At 38.0% G+C, this 21,071-nt stretch overlaps 1 protein-coding gene across 10 annotated transcripts in view; it reads left to right on the top strand.

Moving 5' to 3' along the window:
* NAV3 (neuron navigator 3) overlaps positions 1 to 21,071 on the top strand; it is a 507,938-nt gene that overhangs the window by 428,380 nt on the left and 58,487 nt on the right. For all 10 annotated transcript variants that reach the window (XM_030959546.1, XM_030959547.1, XM_030959548.1 and 7 more), the window contains 3 exons: positions 13,734 to 13,872; positions 17,063 to 17,339; positions 19,435 to 20,140. In XM_030959546.1, the coding sequence (XP_030815406.1) occupies positions 13,734 to 13,872; positions 17,063 to 17,339; positions 19,435 to 20,140 (1,122 nt within the window). The remainder of the gene's footprint in view (positions 1 to 13,733; positions 13,873 to 17,062; positions 17,340 to 19,434; positions 20,141 to 21,071) is intronic.

The raw sequence follows: 21,071 nt of genomic DNA, 5'->3' as shown, positions 1-21,071 counted from the left end.
AGGATAAGAGAGCAACCATCTTTATTAAGTGAGTGAGTTAGCAAAAAGTGAAGGTCAGAGGTCCTCTGACTGTTCCCTCTGGTGTTCTCTTCCTTTGGAAAAAGTCACAAAAAATAGCAAGGCAAGTGAAAAATGGCCTCTGTGATACTGTTACTCATTTGCCTTTGCATCAACTGAAGCAATATAGTCAAGAAAAGTTAAGTTGTGTTTTTTTCAGGATTTTCTTCTGCTCTACTGCAAAAGAAAATGGTAGTCATCATTCATTTTTCTAGAAATTTAATACTAAAATAAATGTAGCTTTTCCCATAGTTGGTCCTATCTGTTACATTTTAGCACAATAGTCCTAATAGTTACCCAGTATAAGTACCCCATTATTCAAATTTTAGTCGTTCAAAACCCTTTTAGGATGTTTTGTGTTTTGTGTTTATGCCAGTAATTCTGTATCTTTCCTTAAAAATTAACTTTTGGGGGGATTACATATAGAAATGAGGACTTCTTATAAGGAAGAAAGCTAGATGTTGTAAGTACTGATTACTTGTAGAAGAGCTATCATATCAGTAGTGGTACATATTGTGTGTGCTGGGGATTTTAAAAGGTGAGTTTGCAGTAGAGGTTTTTAGCCTGCCATAACCTGTTCTCACCACTGCAATACCCTCTGCCCTTTAATTTCTGGCGCTTCTGATAGTTTTATGTGGTCTGTCAGAGAGCAAAAATTACCTGAATTTTAGGTTAAATGGGAGAAAACAGGGCAATTTCAGGTGAAAAGTAAACAAAGTACTTGACTAATGTGAAGACAACTTACTTTCTCTGCTGGAATTGCACAGAGGGTTTTTGCTGCAGGCCCTGTGCTGCTGTCTGTAGTGCCCTTTGTCTGGCTGTATGTGCCTAGGGTAGAGACAATGCAGCAATTCAATTTTCCAAACTCCACTCCCTGCTAATGTCTAGAGCTCTGACCTTTGTAGGTGACATTCACCCTTTTTTCATGCAGGATTTGAGCTTGGTGTCCCTCTCTACTGTAATCCATCATATTTCCACAATCTCTTGCTGTCTGGTCTTTTGTTGCCTTTCTTGCATCCTAATTCTTTCTGTAACATTGCAGATGAGAATTTTAATTCTTAGTTCTCCTAGCCGGTGGTAAAGAGGATTCTAGTCCTTTATGTTCTCTTTCCAGCAGGACTACAGGCTTCATGCCTATCCTTTATGGGTTGTTTTTTTTGTTGTTTTTTTTTTTTCATGTAGAGAAACTGAACTGAAAGAACAGTGAGCATGCATTCTTTCTTTTTCTTTTCTCGATGATTTTAGATCCACTTCCCCACTTTCACAGCTTGCCTGGGGTTGGGGTCTTTTGGGTGGTAATAATAAATACTGAACTTAGTCATGATATTACTAAAGTTAATTAAAAATTCACACAGCTGCAAGGATAGCTTGTACTTAAAATATGTCTTGCTTACAAGCCCAATGGAGTCATCATCATTTTGGAGGACATTTAGACTGGCTCTGAGATGAGGTGTCCAATGCAGCAAAGTGAGTTGCCTGGAGAGATCCTGCCCCTGGTGCCCAGCAGGATGCAGTGGGACTGACAGAGCACATATGCCTTGACAGACAGTAAAGATCTATCAGATGCCAAAATCCCTTCCCCTGCAGTCTCTGTCTGCTGCTACCATTCCTCAAGCACATGTGCCTGGCCTTGGAGGGCTGGGGAGGACCAACCAGAGGACTTTCGTCTCTGTTATTCACTTCTTTGGTCCAAAGTTCTTTTTCTGCCCCTTGGTATTGACCTCAGTGCACTTCCCAATCTTCCAGATTCCATTAAAAACAGCCAGAACTGAATTCCTTAAATTTTTTATAGATTTTGATATGTTAGGTGAATAAATCCACTCAGACAGTTATTTACGTGTCTACAGGGAGATCAGGCATGATTTTTCTGCTGCTGAAAATGTTCACAGGCAGAAATGTGTCCCCCTTTTAAAACCTGCCATTCACACCACACCTACGAGCTGTGTCAAAAGCATCTTGAACCCATGAGCACCATTATTGTTTCAGTCAATCTGGCAATAATAGTAATTTCAGTACTTTCATCCCCGGGAAAGGGAGAACTCATGGTGAGATACATTAGTGCAGCCACCTTTTCAGCTGCAAGGGGTTCTTGTAATGTGCTGTTTCTCTGAAATTTGAACTAAAAATAGCCAAGGGAATTATTCTGTTATCCAGAAGAAGGACTGTAACTTTCTGAAGGATTTGGATTCTTCATTTTTTGAAGAAATTGTTTACACAACAGAAGGTAGCAATGCCTCCAAGAAGTATCTGTCACTGTACTAGGAAGAATACCAAAATGTTTAGTATGCATAAAATTTGGTTATGGTTTTCTGGTTGTGTATCTTTAGAGATTTGATCAAAATATGTAATTTCTTTTTAAAGGTTTTTTTCATATTTTGGCTCTGGTTTTGCACTGAATTTTGAGGTTTTCTGGGTATTTTTAGTTTGTTGCAAGAGAAATTCAAATATGTTTCACTTAGGAAAAAAGAAATTATATTTGAAAATTTTGGGTTCCATTTTATGTTATCCTTTATTATTTTGTTATGTATACATTTTTTCATATGACTAGTATATGTTATAATATTTCATTGAAGATGCTTAAGTTTACTAAAAGGTAGTTTTATTCTATGTTAAATCATTTCCCCAATGATTTGAAATACCAAATGAAGTACATTGAACCATCTGAAAGCTAAGATACAAAAAGAACATTTGTAGTGTCCTATTACACCTGTTTTCTCAGTGCAAGGAAATTATGTCTGATTGCAGTACGACTAAGTATAGATTGACTGAAATTTAAAAATTAATTCCTAAACTAGTCTGGTTTTTGAGAAAATAATTATTTTTTTAATTTTGCAAGATGTTTGATTTTCTGTTAAAAAATAGTGTACTGTCAACTATATGTACTCGTAACTATGTTTTATTTGAAAATTTCCACCTATTTTTATATCCCCACAGCTCCATGATGGTTTACTTTTTCATAGCCCAGAAACCTAAGCAGTTTATCTGGCCTATAACTTACTCCCAAATCCCTGCCTTCTCCAGACTCTTAAAAATTGGATAAGGATTAAGAGACCAAGGACTGGGTACCACTGGCATATGGAATAGGAAAGATGTGTGAAAATGTCTGATGATAGAATAAATGACGGCTGTGATCTCTGAGCACAATTAAATTACTATCACTGTCAATGACTGCTGTTAACAACCATGTGAAAAACAGTCATGTAACATAAGGTGCAAATTAATAGCATTTAGATTTACTGCAAAAACCTGGCACAAGTCAGGATTAAAGATAACATTAAAGCCTTCAACCACAATTTATCTTAAACTAAGCAGTGTCAATAATATAAATTCCAAGATAGCCCTTTAATGCAGAGCAAAAAAAATTTGAATATTTGAGATACTGAAAAAATACCAAATAAGTGCTTGGATGGCTAAACCTCTGTAAATAAGTCAGGTTCTGAAATCTGTGTTTTCTAAACTCAGCACCCTGGCCTTTGTGGGCGAAAAGGCTAGAGGGTCTTGAAAATCTCCAAATCTCAAACCTGAATAAAAATATTCCATGAACCTATTTATTAAGAAGATACACCTGAACTGTATTAAGCTTTTGGTTTTGCTAATTTATAAGCAGTCTGATTTTATGTATAGAATCATTAATGTCTGATACATTTAATTCATATTGCACATTTCCTCTCAGAAATACTTTGCCTCTGTCTTCATGTGGCTGTGTATTCGCTTGAGAATTAAGAAACATCATTTTTTGACCTTTATGTTTTTTGCAAATTTTTTTCAAAATCAGCCAGTAGTTTTGTCCAGGCAGCAGTGATGAGCAAGACCCTGGTGGTCAGATGCACAGGAAGCGTGACCACTGAAGCCTTTAGACCTCACTGATGCTGAAAATCAGGTCATGCAGATGCAGGTTTCTGCTGAAGCAGAATGACCTGTTGAGTAATGACCTGGGTCATTACTCAGCAAAATTTGGGAAAGAAGCAAGAGATATGAGATACAATCCTGGCAAACAAAACCAAGAAAAGAAGGACCCTTTTGTTCTGCTTAACTTGCCCTTTGCCAGACAAGTTGTTGTCATGATGCTGACTGCAAGCAAGTAATCATATTAGGCTTCAGGAAATAGGCTTACCTTGTTAGCTGAAAATATTTGGGTGGATCAAGCTCTCAAAGAGGTTCCAGGGGGAAGTTTTCTATTAAGTTCTTTAGGCCTTGAACTAGCACCTTTTCCCATAGTCACAACTTATGGCTAAGCTCAACAAACCAGCACCTTCTCTTGAGACCTGCAGGGAGAAAATATTTTGCATGAGACTGTGTGAGAAAGCCCATTGCCCCCCCAGACTGAACTCACTTTGCACTTTCAGAGGCCCTGTTTTTCCAGCAGTTCTCGTGTGTTCAGGGATGCATCCTACAGCTAGAATGCTCTGCTTGGATGGCAGTGCAAGGCTGCCAACTCTGGGACCATGTTATGGTAAGAAGGTTATTAGGGAGTGCTGCAGTGAGGTAACAGGGATAGGAGGGGTCCAACTCTATGTTGTTGCTGCCTACACTTGTAAAGGATGATTTTAAAAATCCCAGTGAAATTACAAATGCAATATAAAAATTCTTGTTTAGTCTCTGTCTGCCACATCTTCCTGTTCTAAGGAGAAGATAGTGTGGGGTAACAAATATTCATTACAAGCCAAAACCACTCCAAATTTTGCTGTACTGCAGCAGCAAAGCTGTATAAAACTGCTGGATTTAAGGCTTGCTACATCATGGAGATTTATAGGATGAGTATCATGACCAGAATGAAGACAGATTTACTTATCATTCTGCTAACATAGTTATGTACACTGTTTATTTCAGATTGAGTTTAATCAGATGCAGACTGGAAAAATAAATCCCTGCTTCTGCTTATAAGCAAAAACAAGACAGGTAGTTCTAGGAACAAAGGTGCTTAAGCATGAGAGACTGTACACAGCAGAGGAGGTTAGCAGTAAATCAGGACTTTGACATTGGGCAGATAATTACTGGGAATAGTTCTCCTCTGAACAATTATCAGGAGGATCTGTTTGGTTTCTTAATATGCTGTAGAGCCAAGGTTGAGTAAAGAGGTTTGATATTTCAATGCCTCCCTCCCATTTGAAGCAGTTGACTGACAGTTTGCAAAGGTGAATGGCAAATTCCGCTTATCTCATGGTGTTCAAGGGGCTGATTTTGGTATGATTTTTCTTTGACTATAAATGCAGATACCATGAGATACTTTGTGTTGGGCCATTTCATTTATCCTTTCAATTTTGGGGATGGGAATTGGCCATATACAAAGTGAAGAATGAGATTTTTACTTCATAAAGTGATGAAGTTATAAGAAGTAATAGGGCTTTATATTGCTTTTCAACTTCTGAAGAACTGCATGAGCAGTTTGTTTTTTGTTTATTTATGCTCATTCAACTAATGTTAATTAACTTGTCTGAATCTGCATTTGAAAAATGTAAACATCTCTTGCATCCAGTGTGTAGAAAACTTAACAAACAGCAGCAGGAAGATAATTCCATCAAAATATTTTCTCCTTTTTTTTGTTATGATATTGTCAACAGCTCTTGATGGAATTACTTTCTTACATCTCGCTTCAGCCCATATATTACTATTTTCCAAAGATTGTTCAAACTATAATTAAAAATCGATGCTTTTTATGTGCCTCATGTCAAAAAAATTAAATAACTCTGTACATTCCAGAAATAAAATATCTTCCCAGATGGATATTCATTGTTTTATTCACTTGGCTAAATTTAATTTTAAAAAATTCCTTCTTCTGGTTGTTTATATATTCTGTTAGGAATTTAGAGCTAGGTAATGACTTTCTGCTGTCCCTATCATGTCAGATTAAGTGTTGTATTCAGAAATAAGTGGAAACCAGAAGGGGATCTGGCAAAGACTTATTCAGATCCTGTGATGTGGATATGCAGGTTTTGCAGGGTATGTATAATTATCTTAAGGAATGTAAATCTTCCACTAGTTCATTTTTTTTTTCCCTGCTGGGTCTAAAACCAAACTATTTCTTAAGGTACTTATGAAATGCTTGGGAGAATATGGAAATTAACTGACCTTGCAAAAATGCATTTTTCTTTAATTGTTCTCATGGGCTAGCTGTATTTCCTGTAGCAGGATATAATTTTCTAATTGGATCTCCTTAAAAAATAAATTTCTAACCTGAAAAAAAAAATCTTTGCAAAGTGATACTGCATTAAAGCAGATGCTTAAATGCATTCCTATTCTTTTTCACTCTAAAAAATTTTCCTGCAAATAGGCTGAGTGCATCCATTTTGAAATGTACATGGGATGATTTTCTACCTTAAAGACCTCAAAGTAATTTAGGATTAAGGTTTCAGCAGTCACCTTGTTTTGGTATGACAGGTGATACATTACACTTGCTGAGGAAAAAGCAGTGAAGTATGAGTCCATCTGGCTATGTTTTCATTTAGCTATGAGCACGGAATAGCTATAGGGAAATTTATGGCTCCTGCAAGTTTCTAGTTTGATTCAGGGCCTGGGCTTTGGCTCTTGCAGTCTGTGGAATGAAGGAAAGTATTGATTTTACAAACTCTGTGCCCTCTTGAATCTGTCTATGAAGGGTCAGTGTGGCTGTTTCATGAATAATGAGCAGCTGAGATCACAGCAGAAGATTTAAAAAGGATTAATTCATGTTGAATTGAACTTTGAAGGAGAAATTTTGCCAGCTGATATATTGGCATGTTAGTGAGGAGTTGCTTTAAGTAAAATTGTCCAATTATTTTGTTATCTCTTCCTCTTAATGAGCTAAGATGACATTTCTGTTCTCCAAAGTCAGTTATGGAAGTAGCTATAAAATCTTTATATTCAGCTGAATCGTGCCTTACTCTCCTGAAACATGACCTGAAATATAGTGTCAGAAAAGAGTTCATGGCAGCAGCCCAGAATGCATGCTAATATTCACTTCTCTGGTGTGCTGTAGAGAAGTAATGACCACCTGCATGGAGTGTGTTGTGGAGGTTGATTTTTGCATTTTATTCCCTGTTTTATGGATTTTTCTGTGTGTAAAAGTAGCTTAAACACTATATTCCACTTGCAGGGCTTAACTTGTGTGAGTAAAGTACAGGTGTACTAAGTTCAAACTTTCTGCTGTGGGCATATAGTTTAGGTCCTTTGCTGTTACCTCTCCAGTCTTTCCTGCTTACCCTTTGGATGCCTTTGACTGTTGACTACCTTGGGGATTAAATGTAGACCTTTTATTTCCTAACACACATTTAACGTAGATGCCTCGCACATCACTGACACCGAATGTCTTACACTACCCTAGCTGTTCACCTCACAGGCACCTAAATCTAGGGATTTTGTATTTTTAGAACACCATAATTTAAGTAAGTATCCAGTGTAACTGAGGATGTCAATGTCCTATCCACTGCAGTAAACCGCTGTACTAGCATCTTATTTGGCAAACATGGAAGTGTGCTATACTAATCAAGAAATTCCTGGTGTTTCCCATACATCTGGTGTTTCTATGAAAAATTGTGCAATGACATCCAGTGGCTCTAAGAGAGGGACAGGGAGACCTGCATCCTCTATGGATTCATTGACATAAAAAAATGACCTGTGTGCAGGCAAAGAAAGGGGTAACACCTTACTGCTCACCACTGATCTGCTCTTAGTATGGATTTGTAGATCCTCAAACATTCAGAAGTCAAGTTTTGGTTTAGCTCTGAATGTTGCTCTTGTGTCATGATCTCAGTTGTCTTATTTGTCCTCTAAGACCATTCTCCCCAGCAGGAGAAATACAGTTGGGCTCCACCCTGCATGTGCCTGCCATGGCAATGAGGGATTTAGAAGTGTTTAAAAAGGCTTCACAGTTTGAAAGCCCAAAGTTACTATAAAAACCAAGTAAAGGTTGTTTTGCTAAATATGTTCAGATTCCTTGAACCAAAACCCATACAAAAGTCTCTGGGGGTATGTGAATTCCATTGGCATTAGCAGGAATGTGACTAAGGGTTTCTCATTCTTAATCAAGTATGTGTGTCTACTGCTGTGGTCTAAGGCTCTTCGTGTGCAGTACAAAATATGTGACAAATACAATGCTACTTTTCATTCAGCTACAAACCTCCCAGAGAGAACAGTTATTCTGATTAAATGAATTCTTTAAGAGGAAAGATTTTGATTTTGTTTTCTAGAGCTGTATGTTTGAAAGCTGTAGCCCCTGCTTCTGCTTACAAAAATGGGTAGTGAACCAAAGAAGAGAATGCAAACAATTTGTCAAATTGTGCAAGGACTGGGTACATTGACGGAACCATAATTTTCTGGCATTCATGATAGCACATTGATTGGAGTCTTGCTGTGTCTGATGATTTTCTTGTGAAAAGCTTCTTTATTTGCATACTGAGGCACTTTGGCCGGAGGTGGTCTCAGAAATTAATGAAGTATGCCAATATTCAAACAAATTCCAGGCACTGACCCAGCTTAACAGTGTGATGAACTTCAATAAGCTGGCAAGTTTAAGGGCTTGTAGGAAAATGCTGAAAGTGGAAACAGGAAGGGTGGGATGAAACAAGATCGTGTCTAAGTGCTCTGTCATGTCTTGTCTGCAGCTAGAGTCCTTTGATTTTCTGAAACAAGTACTTTGAAAGGAGAATATTTTAGGTATCCATGGAACTAATACAGACTGTTGATACCACTTCCTCTCATCACATACCTTCATAATTCATTGCTCTCCTAATCCAGTGCATTTTTACTTTCAGGCATCATGCAAAAATCTAGAAAAATGTGTTGCATATTGTCTGCGGGTCCTCATTATGTAGGCAAAAGTCAAATTGCATATTTGCCCTAAAGCGCTATTGCTTGCCTGCCTGATATATGAAATAATGTCTTATTTTGCATAGAATATTCCTCACTTTGTTCATATACTTCAGTGTGTGAACTCAAAAAAAAAGGCCCAGATACTTGTGGAAAAAAGCAAATGAAAAAGTTTCATGAGCACAGCTGAGTGGAATTTATCTTTCCATTTCAGGATACTTGTTGGGATGTGTTTCTAATCTTTGTTCGGCTCTACATACTGATGTTAAGCACCGTGTTTTGCCTTCAGACGCCTTGCTATTTGCAGAACATTATGTGGTAGGGAGGTCAATGAGGGGATTATTATGGGGAGATCTTATCAGTTACTAGCACACACTAATGAAAGTGAGACAAAGAGTAATAGTGGAGACTAACCAACTCTGTAGATAGCAAGTTGTGGATTTCTCAACTTTATGGAGTATTTGATGTGGTCAAGGAGTTGAAATGTTGCTTGAAGCATTTTGAGCAATTTGAGAAGAACTGGAATGTGTGCAATATTCATAGCCACCTTTGCCAGTTAGTGACAATGTCTTGCATCAAAACAGGCAAGAATTGTTCAGATTTGATAGGTGCAAGCTAGAATTAGGGGATGAACTTTAGCTAGTGCAAAATTATCTCATTGGCGTAACTAGTACATGAAAGAAAAACATAGATCTAAGCAGAAAGTATACCGGCAAAGTTACTACAAAGAGTCTGAGCAAAGTCAGAGGGCATGAAGTATGTTTTTGGATGAAAGCTGTAACACAGTGGCCATCATTTTAACCATTTTTTTATGTATTTGTCTCTGGTTTACAGATGTAACGCTGAGGTACAACAATAGTAAGGCTGAAAAAGAGGTGCTGGCTTTTGACATGCAATTTGAGTTTATAGAAACCTAAATTTTGATGTATCTCTGCAGCAAAATGTTGGTTCAAAGCACATATTTCCATGCATTGCATCTTTGTAAGTCGACTGTGAACCACTAAAGTAAATTAGAAGCTCTTTATTGGCATCTGATTTATTTTAAAATGTTGGATAAAGCAGTCACCTTGCAGATTTCAGGGAGTCTGGTACACCAAGGGCTTCAATCATGCTTCATATAGTCCCTTCTGTTAGAGAGCTTTCAATTTCTTTGAATGCAGACAGAAGGCATCTTTCCTTAATGCAAAATCCAGATTCATCCCCAAAGCAGACTTCTTACAAGCATTAAATTAATTAATCATTTCTGGAGAAAAAATTGTGATTGTGTTATCAAACACTGTGGTGTTATATGCATTCACAATGAGAGCAGTGACTGCTGGGCTGTTTGCTTGTTCTCTGTTTGCTGATTTGAACCCAGACAAAGCAGAATGAGCTGAGCTACTGAAAATAAAAATCTGTCAGGTACATGCAAGCAGTATGATTTTTCAGGATTTTGAAGATACTTTAGAATTATCCAGATTTAAGATTTCTCTTATAAATAGCCAAATTCGTATTCCTAATGAGAAGATTATATCTTGCTGACTATCTTGCTGGATATCAAAGTTCTTCACAAGATCCTCTTGGGATCCAGGGGTTAATCAAAGAAAAATTTCCAGAACTTGTCAAAACAATGCGCTTTTCTCTTCGCTTCAGTCTCCCAGATAGGTGACCACCATTTGCTGACATTTTCTTTTAAAGAAATCGGCCTGAGTCTGACACCAAGAAAAATTAAGTAAATTCTGTCAATATTATAAGTAGTTTTAAAATGTGGTTTTTAATAGCAAAGTGGTGTAATGCATTAATGAGCAGCAGTGCTAACCTGACCTGTTATAGACTTCGTAGAATGTGTGAAAAATAGAAAAATAAATAAAAATAAAATAAAAAATGAAAGATGAATCTCAGCCAGCATATTAAGGTATAAATGAATATTGTTTTGATGAAGGGTAGGAGGAACAAGAACTAAAATTAGAGTTTGTTGCAGACTCCCACAAATGGGTTTTCAGTCTCAAAGTGATGCACAATAATTTTATCAGATATTTTTTGTCATGAGTTTACTAGTTTAAAGGATACGTTAATATGAATCATCAAGAATTTTTTTCCAAATTATAAACAAGGCATTTTCATTATCAAAAACATTATCTTGTCTGATAGCAGCTCTACTGTCTAGATTTGGGGAAAGAGGTATATAAAAGTAGAAACAGTAAATACTGAAATACAAAAATTTAGCTGCATGAGCAAGTTAAAACAACTCTGGATAATACATTGAAATACGTAAAAACAACAATTTTCATTGCCAAGAGGGTATCTGATATGGTCTGTTCTGTTGGAGTTTTTGGTTTTTGCCATGTCTTTTCAAAGGCTGGTATAAAACATTGTGTCAAGTAGGCATCAGTTTCTGTAACAGTCCTTAGAATATGCCAGAAAGAAAGCAGGTTCCAATATTCCTGGTTTTTGTAGGCATACTGAATATTGTCAGAAATTTTGGTGTATGAAAGACTCCAAATTTATAAAACATCTCAAGCACCTATCATAAGACAAAACAAAAAATCCAGGCAAATACAGTGATGACTCTGAAAGGTCAGTAGTAGAGGTTTTAGAATGATCTTCTATAAAACTTACAAGATGGCCATGAGTATTCTCTGAACCCGCTAATAATCCACTGGTGTGGATTATCACATTGAGGTGTGATGAGTGTAAAACAAAACACGATCATAGTAATATTTGCCTGAATACTTTGGCTGTAGAGGACATAGTTATATTTTGTGAATCAGCTGAACTATTCCAGAATTTAGAAAATGTAAATTCTCCTGCAGAGAAAAAGGAGCATAAAATGAGGTATGAAGAATTGAAATAGAGTATAATAACAAAGGCTCATGGGGAAAGAGGATGAAATTTTATCCCCAGGGTCTTAGGTATACTCAAAAAATGAACGGTCAAGTATTACTTGACATGAATGTCATAAGTTAAAAGCTCATGTTCCTTCTGGAAGTATCTAATATATATCCTTTTGGATTTGGTTTATGATTTTTTTCTCTTTTTTTAAAGAGCACCTTTTAATGAGGTAATACTACTTTTTCTGCAATTTAATCACATTTATATTACTTATGTTTTTATCCATCCTAAAGGTTCTCAGTCTTAACACTGTTCTAAAGGTAAATTCCCATGTGGTACATAGTGCTTAATTAATGGCTTTTTATCATCAGTGAAATTATGCATCACATTAGACAGTGAAAAACACAGAAGGCCTAGATGACTAGTGCTTCAGAGATGGTTCTTAGATGAATGTGGACAGCCTATTATGTATGACATTATAATTTCATTATTAAATCATTCATGTGTTTATCACCTGGAAATGTAGCAGAAGACATATTTATTTGTAGTCATTGTGCTCAGTGGTGGAAAGTGCAGCACTGTAATAAACTCTTGCCCTCTGAAATATGTTTATCTTGTCACTGAGCTGGCTCACTAATGTGATTTTCTACCTTTGGCAAAAGAAAGGTAATGCTTGCTGCAGTTGCTATGATACAAGACTAGTGCACTGAACTTTCCAATGCAGCAGCACACATTTTGTTCCATGCAGTTCCCTGTCACTGCTGCTGTCTCCCAAAACTCCAAATTTAAAATAAGTACTCACAGATATTTTGCTTGTTTGCTCTGAATGACTAGTGTCAATAGTACTGAGCTTTAATTTGACTAGGGGATTGAATTATATATTGTTTTCTAAAATTCGTCACAGGCTACAGCAAAACAAGGATAAAATGCACTTTCTTGTGTTTGGGACTTTATCAGCAGATGTAAACACCTAGCTTTGTCTTACTAGAAGTTACATATCTAGAAGAGGCTTGATCAACCCTCTCCTCTCTAAGAGAGGAAAAGACAAAAAAAGAGGTACCTTCAGTGGACAGTTTATCCCACAAGCCTAAGATATTTTAAGCAAGGCTGCTTTTAATACTGGTTAGAGAGGACAGCTAGGTAACTTAAATGAAATGAGATACCTAACTTTTATATAGCTAAAATTATAGGAGATGAATCCCTTTGAATGAGATAAGGTGAATTTTTTGTCAAACTTTTGGCCTGTGAATAATCCAAAACCAGATGAACAAATGGAGATGTCACAAAATACTGGCAGTATAATGCTGTATATGGCAATAAAGTAAAAGTCAAAATGTAATGCCATAGAGAAGCAATTCTGTAGAGAAAAGTCTGAGAAATACACCTCAACCTCCCTTTCGTGCAAAAGCAAGGCTTTTGTGAGAGTTGGTAATGACATTTCTGTAAGAGAAGCCTTTCTCTCATTTGCATCCTTTGTCTCAATCTCCTAAAGCAAAACAGTTGACAGACTGTTTCTTCAGAGATGTATAATATATTCTCTGTCAGCTCCTTTGACTGTGTTCTCAGGGATTCCTATTTTGATGACATTGCACCAGCTAGACAGATACTGAAGACAAGAAAATAAAACTTTTGAAAATACTGGCTTCTTGCTGACAGTGGATTAGTCTGCAGAAAAGATACTCCTTTTATTTTTATGTAGCCTGGCAATTCATCAGGTCTTCTCAAAGATATTAGTAATTTTTGAGACTAGCAATATCAGGTAAGCTTAATGGATTTCCCTGTCGGTGTAATGAATGTGATTGCAATGAAGCATGAAACAAACTGTTTTAATGGCTTAGATCGGATGGTAATTTTTTTTAAGGACACCTGCATCTTTCATTAGTTGAACAAGCAACCACTTGACTGCAAGTGAATAATTAATTCAAAAGTCTGAAGAACAATATTAATTGAACCTTAGTAAGTGTTACCGAAAAGTTTCTGGTAAATCACTTGAAAAATAAGTAATCACATCTATTGATTTTGAGATGCCTTCTGCATGTTGCAACACAGTATGTAAAGTAGATGTGTTCCTTTCTCTGCAGCTGGGATGACAGCAGCTCGGTTAGCAGTGGCCTCAGTGACACCCTTGACAACCTCAGCACAGATGATTTGAATACCACCTCATCTGTCAGCTCTTATTCCAACATAACAGCCTCTTCAAGGAAGAACACTCATGCCCAGGTGAGTAGCTTTGTTGCCATTTGTTGCAGCACCCCCATGCAGGATAGAAAAGTTTGGTATCAATGCCTCTAAATGAATGAGATATTCGTATCTTACAAAATCCTCTATTACACCTGAATGCAAGAAGCCATAGACTCAATTGACCCAACCTTGAGCTGTGAGCTGACATTCCAAATTCCCTGCTCCCAGGAGATGTGTCACTACTGAAAGTGCTGCTGGTGAGACCCAGCTCTGCCCAGCCTGGGGGAGCAGCCCAGGTGTCAGCCCCTGCTGCACTCTAACACAAAGCAAACACAATATGATTGGATCTGTGATCATGGATTTCTACTCACTTCAGCTCATTTGGAGCATCTCTTCCAACAGATAACACAATAAAAAATAATATATTTTTTGCTTTTTATGAGCTGAAACACATTAGGGGAGAAATATATAGGGTGTACTGTCCTTTCAAATGGCAGAGATTGTCTTCTCCCCGCTTAGATCCAGGGATGAAAGTGTCAATGCAAGGTGACAATGCATTGTGTCAAAATAGAGTTCTTAATACCATACAGACACAAACTATATACATCATACATGTATGTGTTTGTCTGTGTATGTAAAGCTCTTGTGGCAAGTATCCAAGCATTTCTTCCCAGCTCCCCTCAAAATTGCAAGTAACAGAGAAATCAATACAGAATCCTTGCAGGACTTGGTTCCCTCCAAAAACAAATTAAAACCAGAAAAGTTTGTCTCAATAGGAAAGTATTCTCTGCCGTGTCATCTCCTGTTCACTAGTAGGGAACTTTGAGACTGAGCACTCAGCACAGGGGAAGAGTGGCTGCCTCCAGTGATTTGATGTCAAGTATGCAGGACACAAGACTGACACTTCTGATTCCATTTAGACTCCTGCAGGCAGCCTGTGTCTGCAATTCAGAGGTCTGTTTTGTCAGTGTAGATTTCAGCAGACTCCGTGAGCAGGAGAAAAACACATATTTGTTATTTCCCCTAGACAACAGGGAAATATAGTTACTTTTGGAATGAAAATTACTTTAATCTCCAACAGGACAGATACCAGACCAATGCTGTATTCACGCAAAGGTAGTCACTCTCAAATGCCAACGTTCTTCAGCCCGTACCATTGCCTTTCCCACTCCATCATGGACTTCCATGGTTTTTAACTGGAGATCAGCCTCTTCCCTTTCACATCAACAATGATAGCCAGCTAGTTCTGGTTCGCTTGTTCCACTGCATAGTCATCGGGATTGGAAAATCTCAGGCTGACTTTTTAACTCTGTGGTTTTGGTTTTTTTTCATTTGGGTAATCTCATGTTCTAGCTACTCTATAATAAGCCTCTGTTTTATTTGCAAATTGTTCAGCAATAAACAAAGATGCAGTGCATGTTCAAATTTTGGTTTCATTCCAGAGTTTGTTTATATTATGAAAAATAGGAAAATACCTTTATCAGGTATGCCTTTACCAGGCACATTAAGCAGAACTCATTGTATTCCAAGCTAACTGGCAATCTCAGTCAGAAGCTGAGATGAACAGAATACTCATTTTGACAGCTTTTTTTCAGGTCTTTGATATACTGCAACACAGAGATCCCTTTTTCGGTCTTTCTAAGTGACTGGAGCAGTAAAGTCTGGCTATAGACTGAGACAGAAATTACATATTTTGTTGTTGTTTTCTTATTACAAGAATTATAATGGTGAAGAGAGGCTTTTAGAAAGTATTGTACTACTCTTTTTTTTAAACTAAGCAGTTTGCTTTAAAAATGTATGACTATACATTTACATTCATTTATGATAAAATGTCTGTAAGCATGTTGTTACATGTTCCACATGTTGTAACAATAACTTCAATGAAAACTTGCTTTTAAAGGACCCTGCAATATTTTCGTAGATATTTACATGGGCTTTTTTCTTGTTAATCCTTACCCATAGGCTGTGCTAGCACGTCCAAAGCACATATGTAATTATGGAAATCTAGAGAGCTTTTGCCTTTTGTATACCTCAGCTGACAAATATGTAAACAGGAACTGATTATTCTGTCTGTCGCGTAATCAGTATTAATCCTCCTTATAGCAGCAGTGCCTAGGACACAGCCACAGAGGGGTCTCTGTGGTGAAGGAGCTGTGACAGCCCAGGATAATAAATAGCCTGTCCCTCAATGAGATCCATTTCGCAGCCCCTCTTAGGCTGGTGATACCTGAGAGCAGCACCATATTTTTGCTGTTTAAAGAGGGGCAGAGGCAGACAGGATTGGTGAGAGAGGTGATGCGCAAATAAGGCTTCAGACTGAGGTCAGGAGGCTGCAGAAAAACATAGAAGGAAGGGTTACCCTGAACAGCCTGTCAGCACAAAGAACACCGGTCTTGTCAAACACAGAGGGTAGGGTCAATCTCTGTTTCTATTTAAGCCATTTTTACAGCTTCTACATTGACTTGTTGGGCTGCTCCTTCAGCACTCCCTTATCAGCATGCCTCAGGGAAAGCAGATGCCACAGGGGATTTAGGTCCTCACTGATGTATCCTCCACGTGGGTCTGAGTTTCAGAGGGAGCATGAGCCCAGCTGGTTGCCTTCACACCACGGATGAGTAGTGCTGGCATAAGCCTCTCTTCTGCTCTGTTGGCTGATATAGCTAGAGAGAGTTTCTTGTTGGACAGAATTCATTTCTGTGGAGACAGGCCAGTAGAAAAGCCATCAGCTGTAGTACAAATATTTTTGGGGAAGATGCTATCTTTGCTCACTGGTGGCAGAGCATACTCTGCTCTGCTGGAGAAATATTCCTAATCCAGTCACTGGAAGTCTTGGGTAAGAAAAGGCAAGAAGCCAGACTGAGGTGATTTTAGTAGTATATTCAGGAATTTGCTTAACAGGAATTTAGTTAAACCTCTCAGCACAGTGATTCACTTCTGAAATTCAGACTGAATTGAGGAACAATAGGGTATCACCACTTTCACTTTATAATAGTTTATCTATAAAGGAAAGGGATTAAATATTTTCCAAATAAAAGAGAAAGGTCATCCCCAAATGGCTATATTTTGTATGTTTTTAAACTTTTGAAATCAGTATACTAATGTTTTAGAAGGAAATTTTCTGTGGCCCTTGCTGCAAATAGGTCAAATTCTCCTCCCCTACTATGATTTAAGAAATCAGCAAATAACAGAGATGCTGGGATTGACCATTTCTCACACGAATCTCTTGTAGCTGAAGACAGACTCAGAGAAGCGCTCAGTTACAGACAGTGAAACTTGGGGCAGCACTGAAGAGCTGAAGAAGCCAGAGGAAGACTTTGACAGCAGCGTAGACAGCAGTGGCAAGTGGAAAGGCCTTCCCTCGGGGCTGTCTGAAGAGTCAGAGAAGGGGGGGCAGAAAACATCTCTGTCTGTATCACAGACTGGATCTTGGAGGAGAGGCATGACTGCACAAGTAGGAACAACTCAGTCCAGGCACAAAGCAGGAACAAGTGCACTCAAGACCCCAGGTAGGAAACTTCTGTAGTTCAGATTACAGTGGTCTTAAAATAATTGATGGATGTTATAGATGTGTACATATTATATGCATATTGTTTGCTTCTCCCATAAATGGCTGCAAGCTCAGATTTTAATATTAAAATAACATTTTCATTTCTGTTAGTTTGCTACATGTATAATAATAATTTCTTAAGTACACATGGGTGCATCCATAACAAAAATTGTGATTGCATTTTGTTGTGCTGTCATCTGTGTATGTCAATGCCTGCTAATTCTTAGAAGTATTTTTGGACTCATCTGTGCCTTATCCTTATTCTCTAGAAAAATTTACCTTTGATAATTCATCATGTGGATAGAAATGGCCAAATACTAGAAGCTGAATCAAAAAGATTTAATATTCAAGGGCGGGGACTCCAAATGATATTTTTAGTTATTTCTGAACTAAAGCTGAATTATCCCATTCCACATACTATGAATGTTCTACAGGCCACTGTTAAGTGATAAAAAATGGTAAAACAAAAAGTCTTTTTACGCACTTTCAGTGCTAAATGCCCTCCTGCCTAATTTTGGAAAGCCTCTCAGAAGTAGTAACCACTTCTGCAATCTAGTTTTGAAGGAAAAAATACAAAGCTGATGAAAGAGATAATTATTAAAAGCATCTAATCCTAATCCATCATTTTACTAAGGAAATGTGTATTCTCAGTAGAACATTTTCTGGTGCTTTTTCATGTCCTGAGACAACAGTGCATGCTTCAACCCCTAGTGGTAAGGGCAACTAACAAAGATCTCCTCAGAATAAGTTCCTGCCCTTTGTGAACCCCTTTTGTTTCTTTGCAATTTGGAGCTGCTAAAGATTGATCAGTCTCTGGTCCGAGAGATCCCTGAGGAGCACTGCCATGGTGATCATATGGATACAGAAATTATATCCCTCTAGTAGCAATTAAAAATGGAGATACTTAAAGGTTTGCTGAACACCAAGCCAGGCTTTCTAGATCTGTTTTGCTCAAGGTGATCAGGCAGCCACTGTGAAACGCAGAATTGAGGCCTTAGCTACTAATGAGCTGTACGTTTGCTGGGTCGGAGTCTGATCTGTATCATGGCATGTGCATCTGTTTGTGTAGCATAAAGTGTGAGCTGGATAAAAACATGAGTGGAGTTAGTTGTACTTTGCAGGTGTCACTCTTTATTACATTTTAGTTTCTTAAGAGGAATTAGGTCATCCACCTCCAAAGCTTCCATAATTACTTCAAGAGTAAATTAAAAACTTTGGTATGTTTTAGGAGTTATTAGTGGTATACAGTAGATGCTTAGAGATAAATTAGAATTGAAATGGCAATTTTTATCTCTTTGTGAAACAGGAAGAGGATACTTTCTGGTAAAGCAGAACATCTTACTTTGACCTTTCTGCATGTAACAATAAAGTTTTAGGAAATATGGAAGAAAAGTATAAATACATGTTATATAGTCACAAGCCCAGACAGGACTGAAGAAAACCTTGCAAAAAAATCAAAAATCTTGAGAAGTCATCAAGGATACAACAAAGACTAATTAACTTGTGTAATTGATATTGTTACAGATCAAGACGATTCATTCCAAAACATAATCTCTCCCTGATAATTTTGTGTAACTAACCAGAACAAACTTAGTCATATGCTAAAAAGATGTAATCAGTGAAAACTAAAGGACTCTATAAGTACCACTAATTTCTACACACATCATTGATATCATACTTCAGGAGATGTTTATTACATGTAATGTTTTATTTTCAAGTATTATTTCCTTCATATAGAAGTACTGTTAACAGAAAAAAAATCAGTCAAGATTCCTTATGGTTCATTCAAGATAATTTTCTACAACTACATTTTCCACCTGTCTATGAAAGTGGAAGTTCTCACGGGAATTTCAAGCTTTTAATACTTAAAGCTTACCTGTAATGTGTCCTACAGATAGCTGATGGGAGACTAAAGACCAAACTGGTCTGTTCCCTTTGGGGAATTCTATTTGTGTATTTTTCATTTTGAAAGTGTAATCATACAGTGTTGAAATTAGATATTTAGACATTGCAGCTTAAACACAAGTGACCTTTTCAAATATTCTTTTACTTAGGAAAAACCGATGATGCAAAAGCTTCGGAAAAAGTGAAAACTCCGCTGAAAGGAGCCTCCATACAGAGATCTCCATCAGATGCAGGGAAAAGCAGTGGTGATGAAGGGAAAAAGCCTCCCTCTGGCATTGGCAGATCAACTGCTACAGGGTCATTTGGATTCAAGAAGTCTGGGTTGGGTTCTTCTACCATAATCACCACAAGTGGAGCAACGATCACAAGCGGATCAGCAACGCTAGGAAAAATGCCAAAATCCTCAGCCATCAGTGGGAAATCCAACGCAGGGAGGAAGACGAGCTTAGACGGTTCCCAAAACCAGGACGACGGCGTCCTGCATGTGAGCTCAAAGACAACTCTGCAGTACCGGAGTCTGCCTCGCCCCTCGAAATCCAGCGGCAGCGGGATCCCCGGCCGCGGCGGCCACCGCTCCAGCACCAGCAGCATCGACTCCAACGTGAGCAGCAAGTCTGCGGGTGCTGCTGCCACCAAACTGCGAGAGCCGAGCAAGATCGGGTCCGGGAGGTCCAGCCCTGTCACCATCAACCAGACGGACAAGGAAAAAGAGAAAGTGGCTGTGTCAGATTCTGAAAGCGTCTCACTGTCCAGCTCCCCTAAGTCCAGCCCAACTTCGGCAAGTGCCTCTGGCACACCGGGACTTAGACAGCCAGGATCCAAATACCCAGATATTGCTTCCCCCACGTTTCGAAGGTTAGTGCATTTCTATGATTCCCTGAAGTTGCAATATATAAAGCAGGGATTTTCAGTATGTTGAAGTACTGTGCAAAAAGCCTTTTCAGGGAATATTTTGCCACAAACAAGTCAAGTACAGGAAAATAAAAGGGCAGTATTTTTTTCATACAACACAATGATTTCTTTGAGATTTGAAGACCTTCCCAGACCTGAAATGGCTGCTCCCTGAGGTTAAGCATTTTAGGTACATCCCCATAACCATAGTTCGAAGTTTAGAAGGTGGAATCACTGATCCTTATGGGCCCCTTCCTACACAAGATGTTCTATGATTCTGAGTTCAGCCACATGTGCAGTTTCTTCTCAATACTGCAGTAAACTCCCAAAGGAAAGAAGGACCCTGTGTTCAGGCACATTCTCTTAATGGAACAGGCATTGCCACATTCTGGATGGAGAACTGAAGAGCTCTTTAAATTATAGAGTTAGATTTGCTTTCCTGTTGTTGGCAGCTCCATCTACAAACACTTCATTATCTTAGCAGCTTCGTTCCATTTTTTGACACAAGCATTGGCAAGGCTAAATTTCAATTGTAAATGCTCTATTGTAACATTTCTGGAAGTATAAATCTGGATGAGTGCTCCGTGAATTGGGATGGAACACTTTCACTGCTGGAGAAAAAGCCAATAGTGCCCTCTTGTGCTTGGTTACCAAAACATCATCTCCAGGCAGCTGGGGAGCTGCAGCTTAGTTTTCTGGGCTTGGTAAAATGTAAAAGGGGTTCTTATCTTGCTAGACATGCTTACTTTACATCATGATAACTTTTGCATTTTTTTACTTTTAATTTATAAGCTGTACATTAACTGCAGCTTAAAATATTTCCAGAAATACATTAAAACATTGCATGACCTTCTGGTTCAAATTTTAGAGGACTAGAAGTCTATTTTTTCATCAT

This window comes from Camarhynchus parvulus, chromosome 1A (genome assembly GCF_901933205.1).
Source record: "Camarhynchus parvulus chromosome 1A, STF_HiC, whole genome shotgun sequence".
Classification (NCBI taxonomy): Eukaryota; Metazoa; Chordata; class Aves; order Passeriformes; family Thraupidae; genus Camarhynchus; species Camarhynchus parvulus.
The sequence above is the reverse complement of the archived record's forward strand: the minus strand, read 5'-3'. Positions and strand labels throughout refer to the sequence as shown.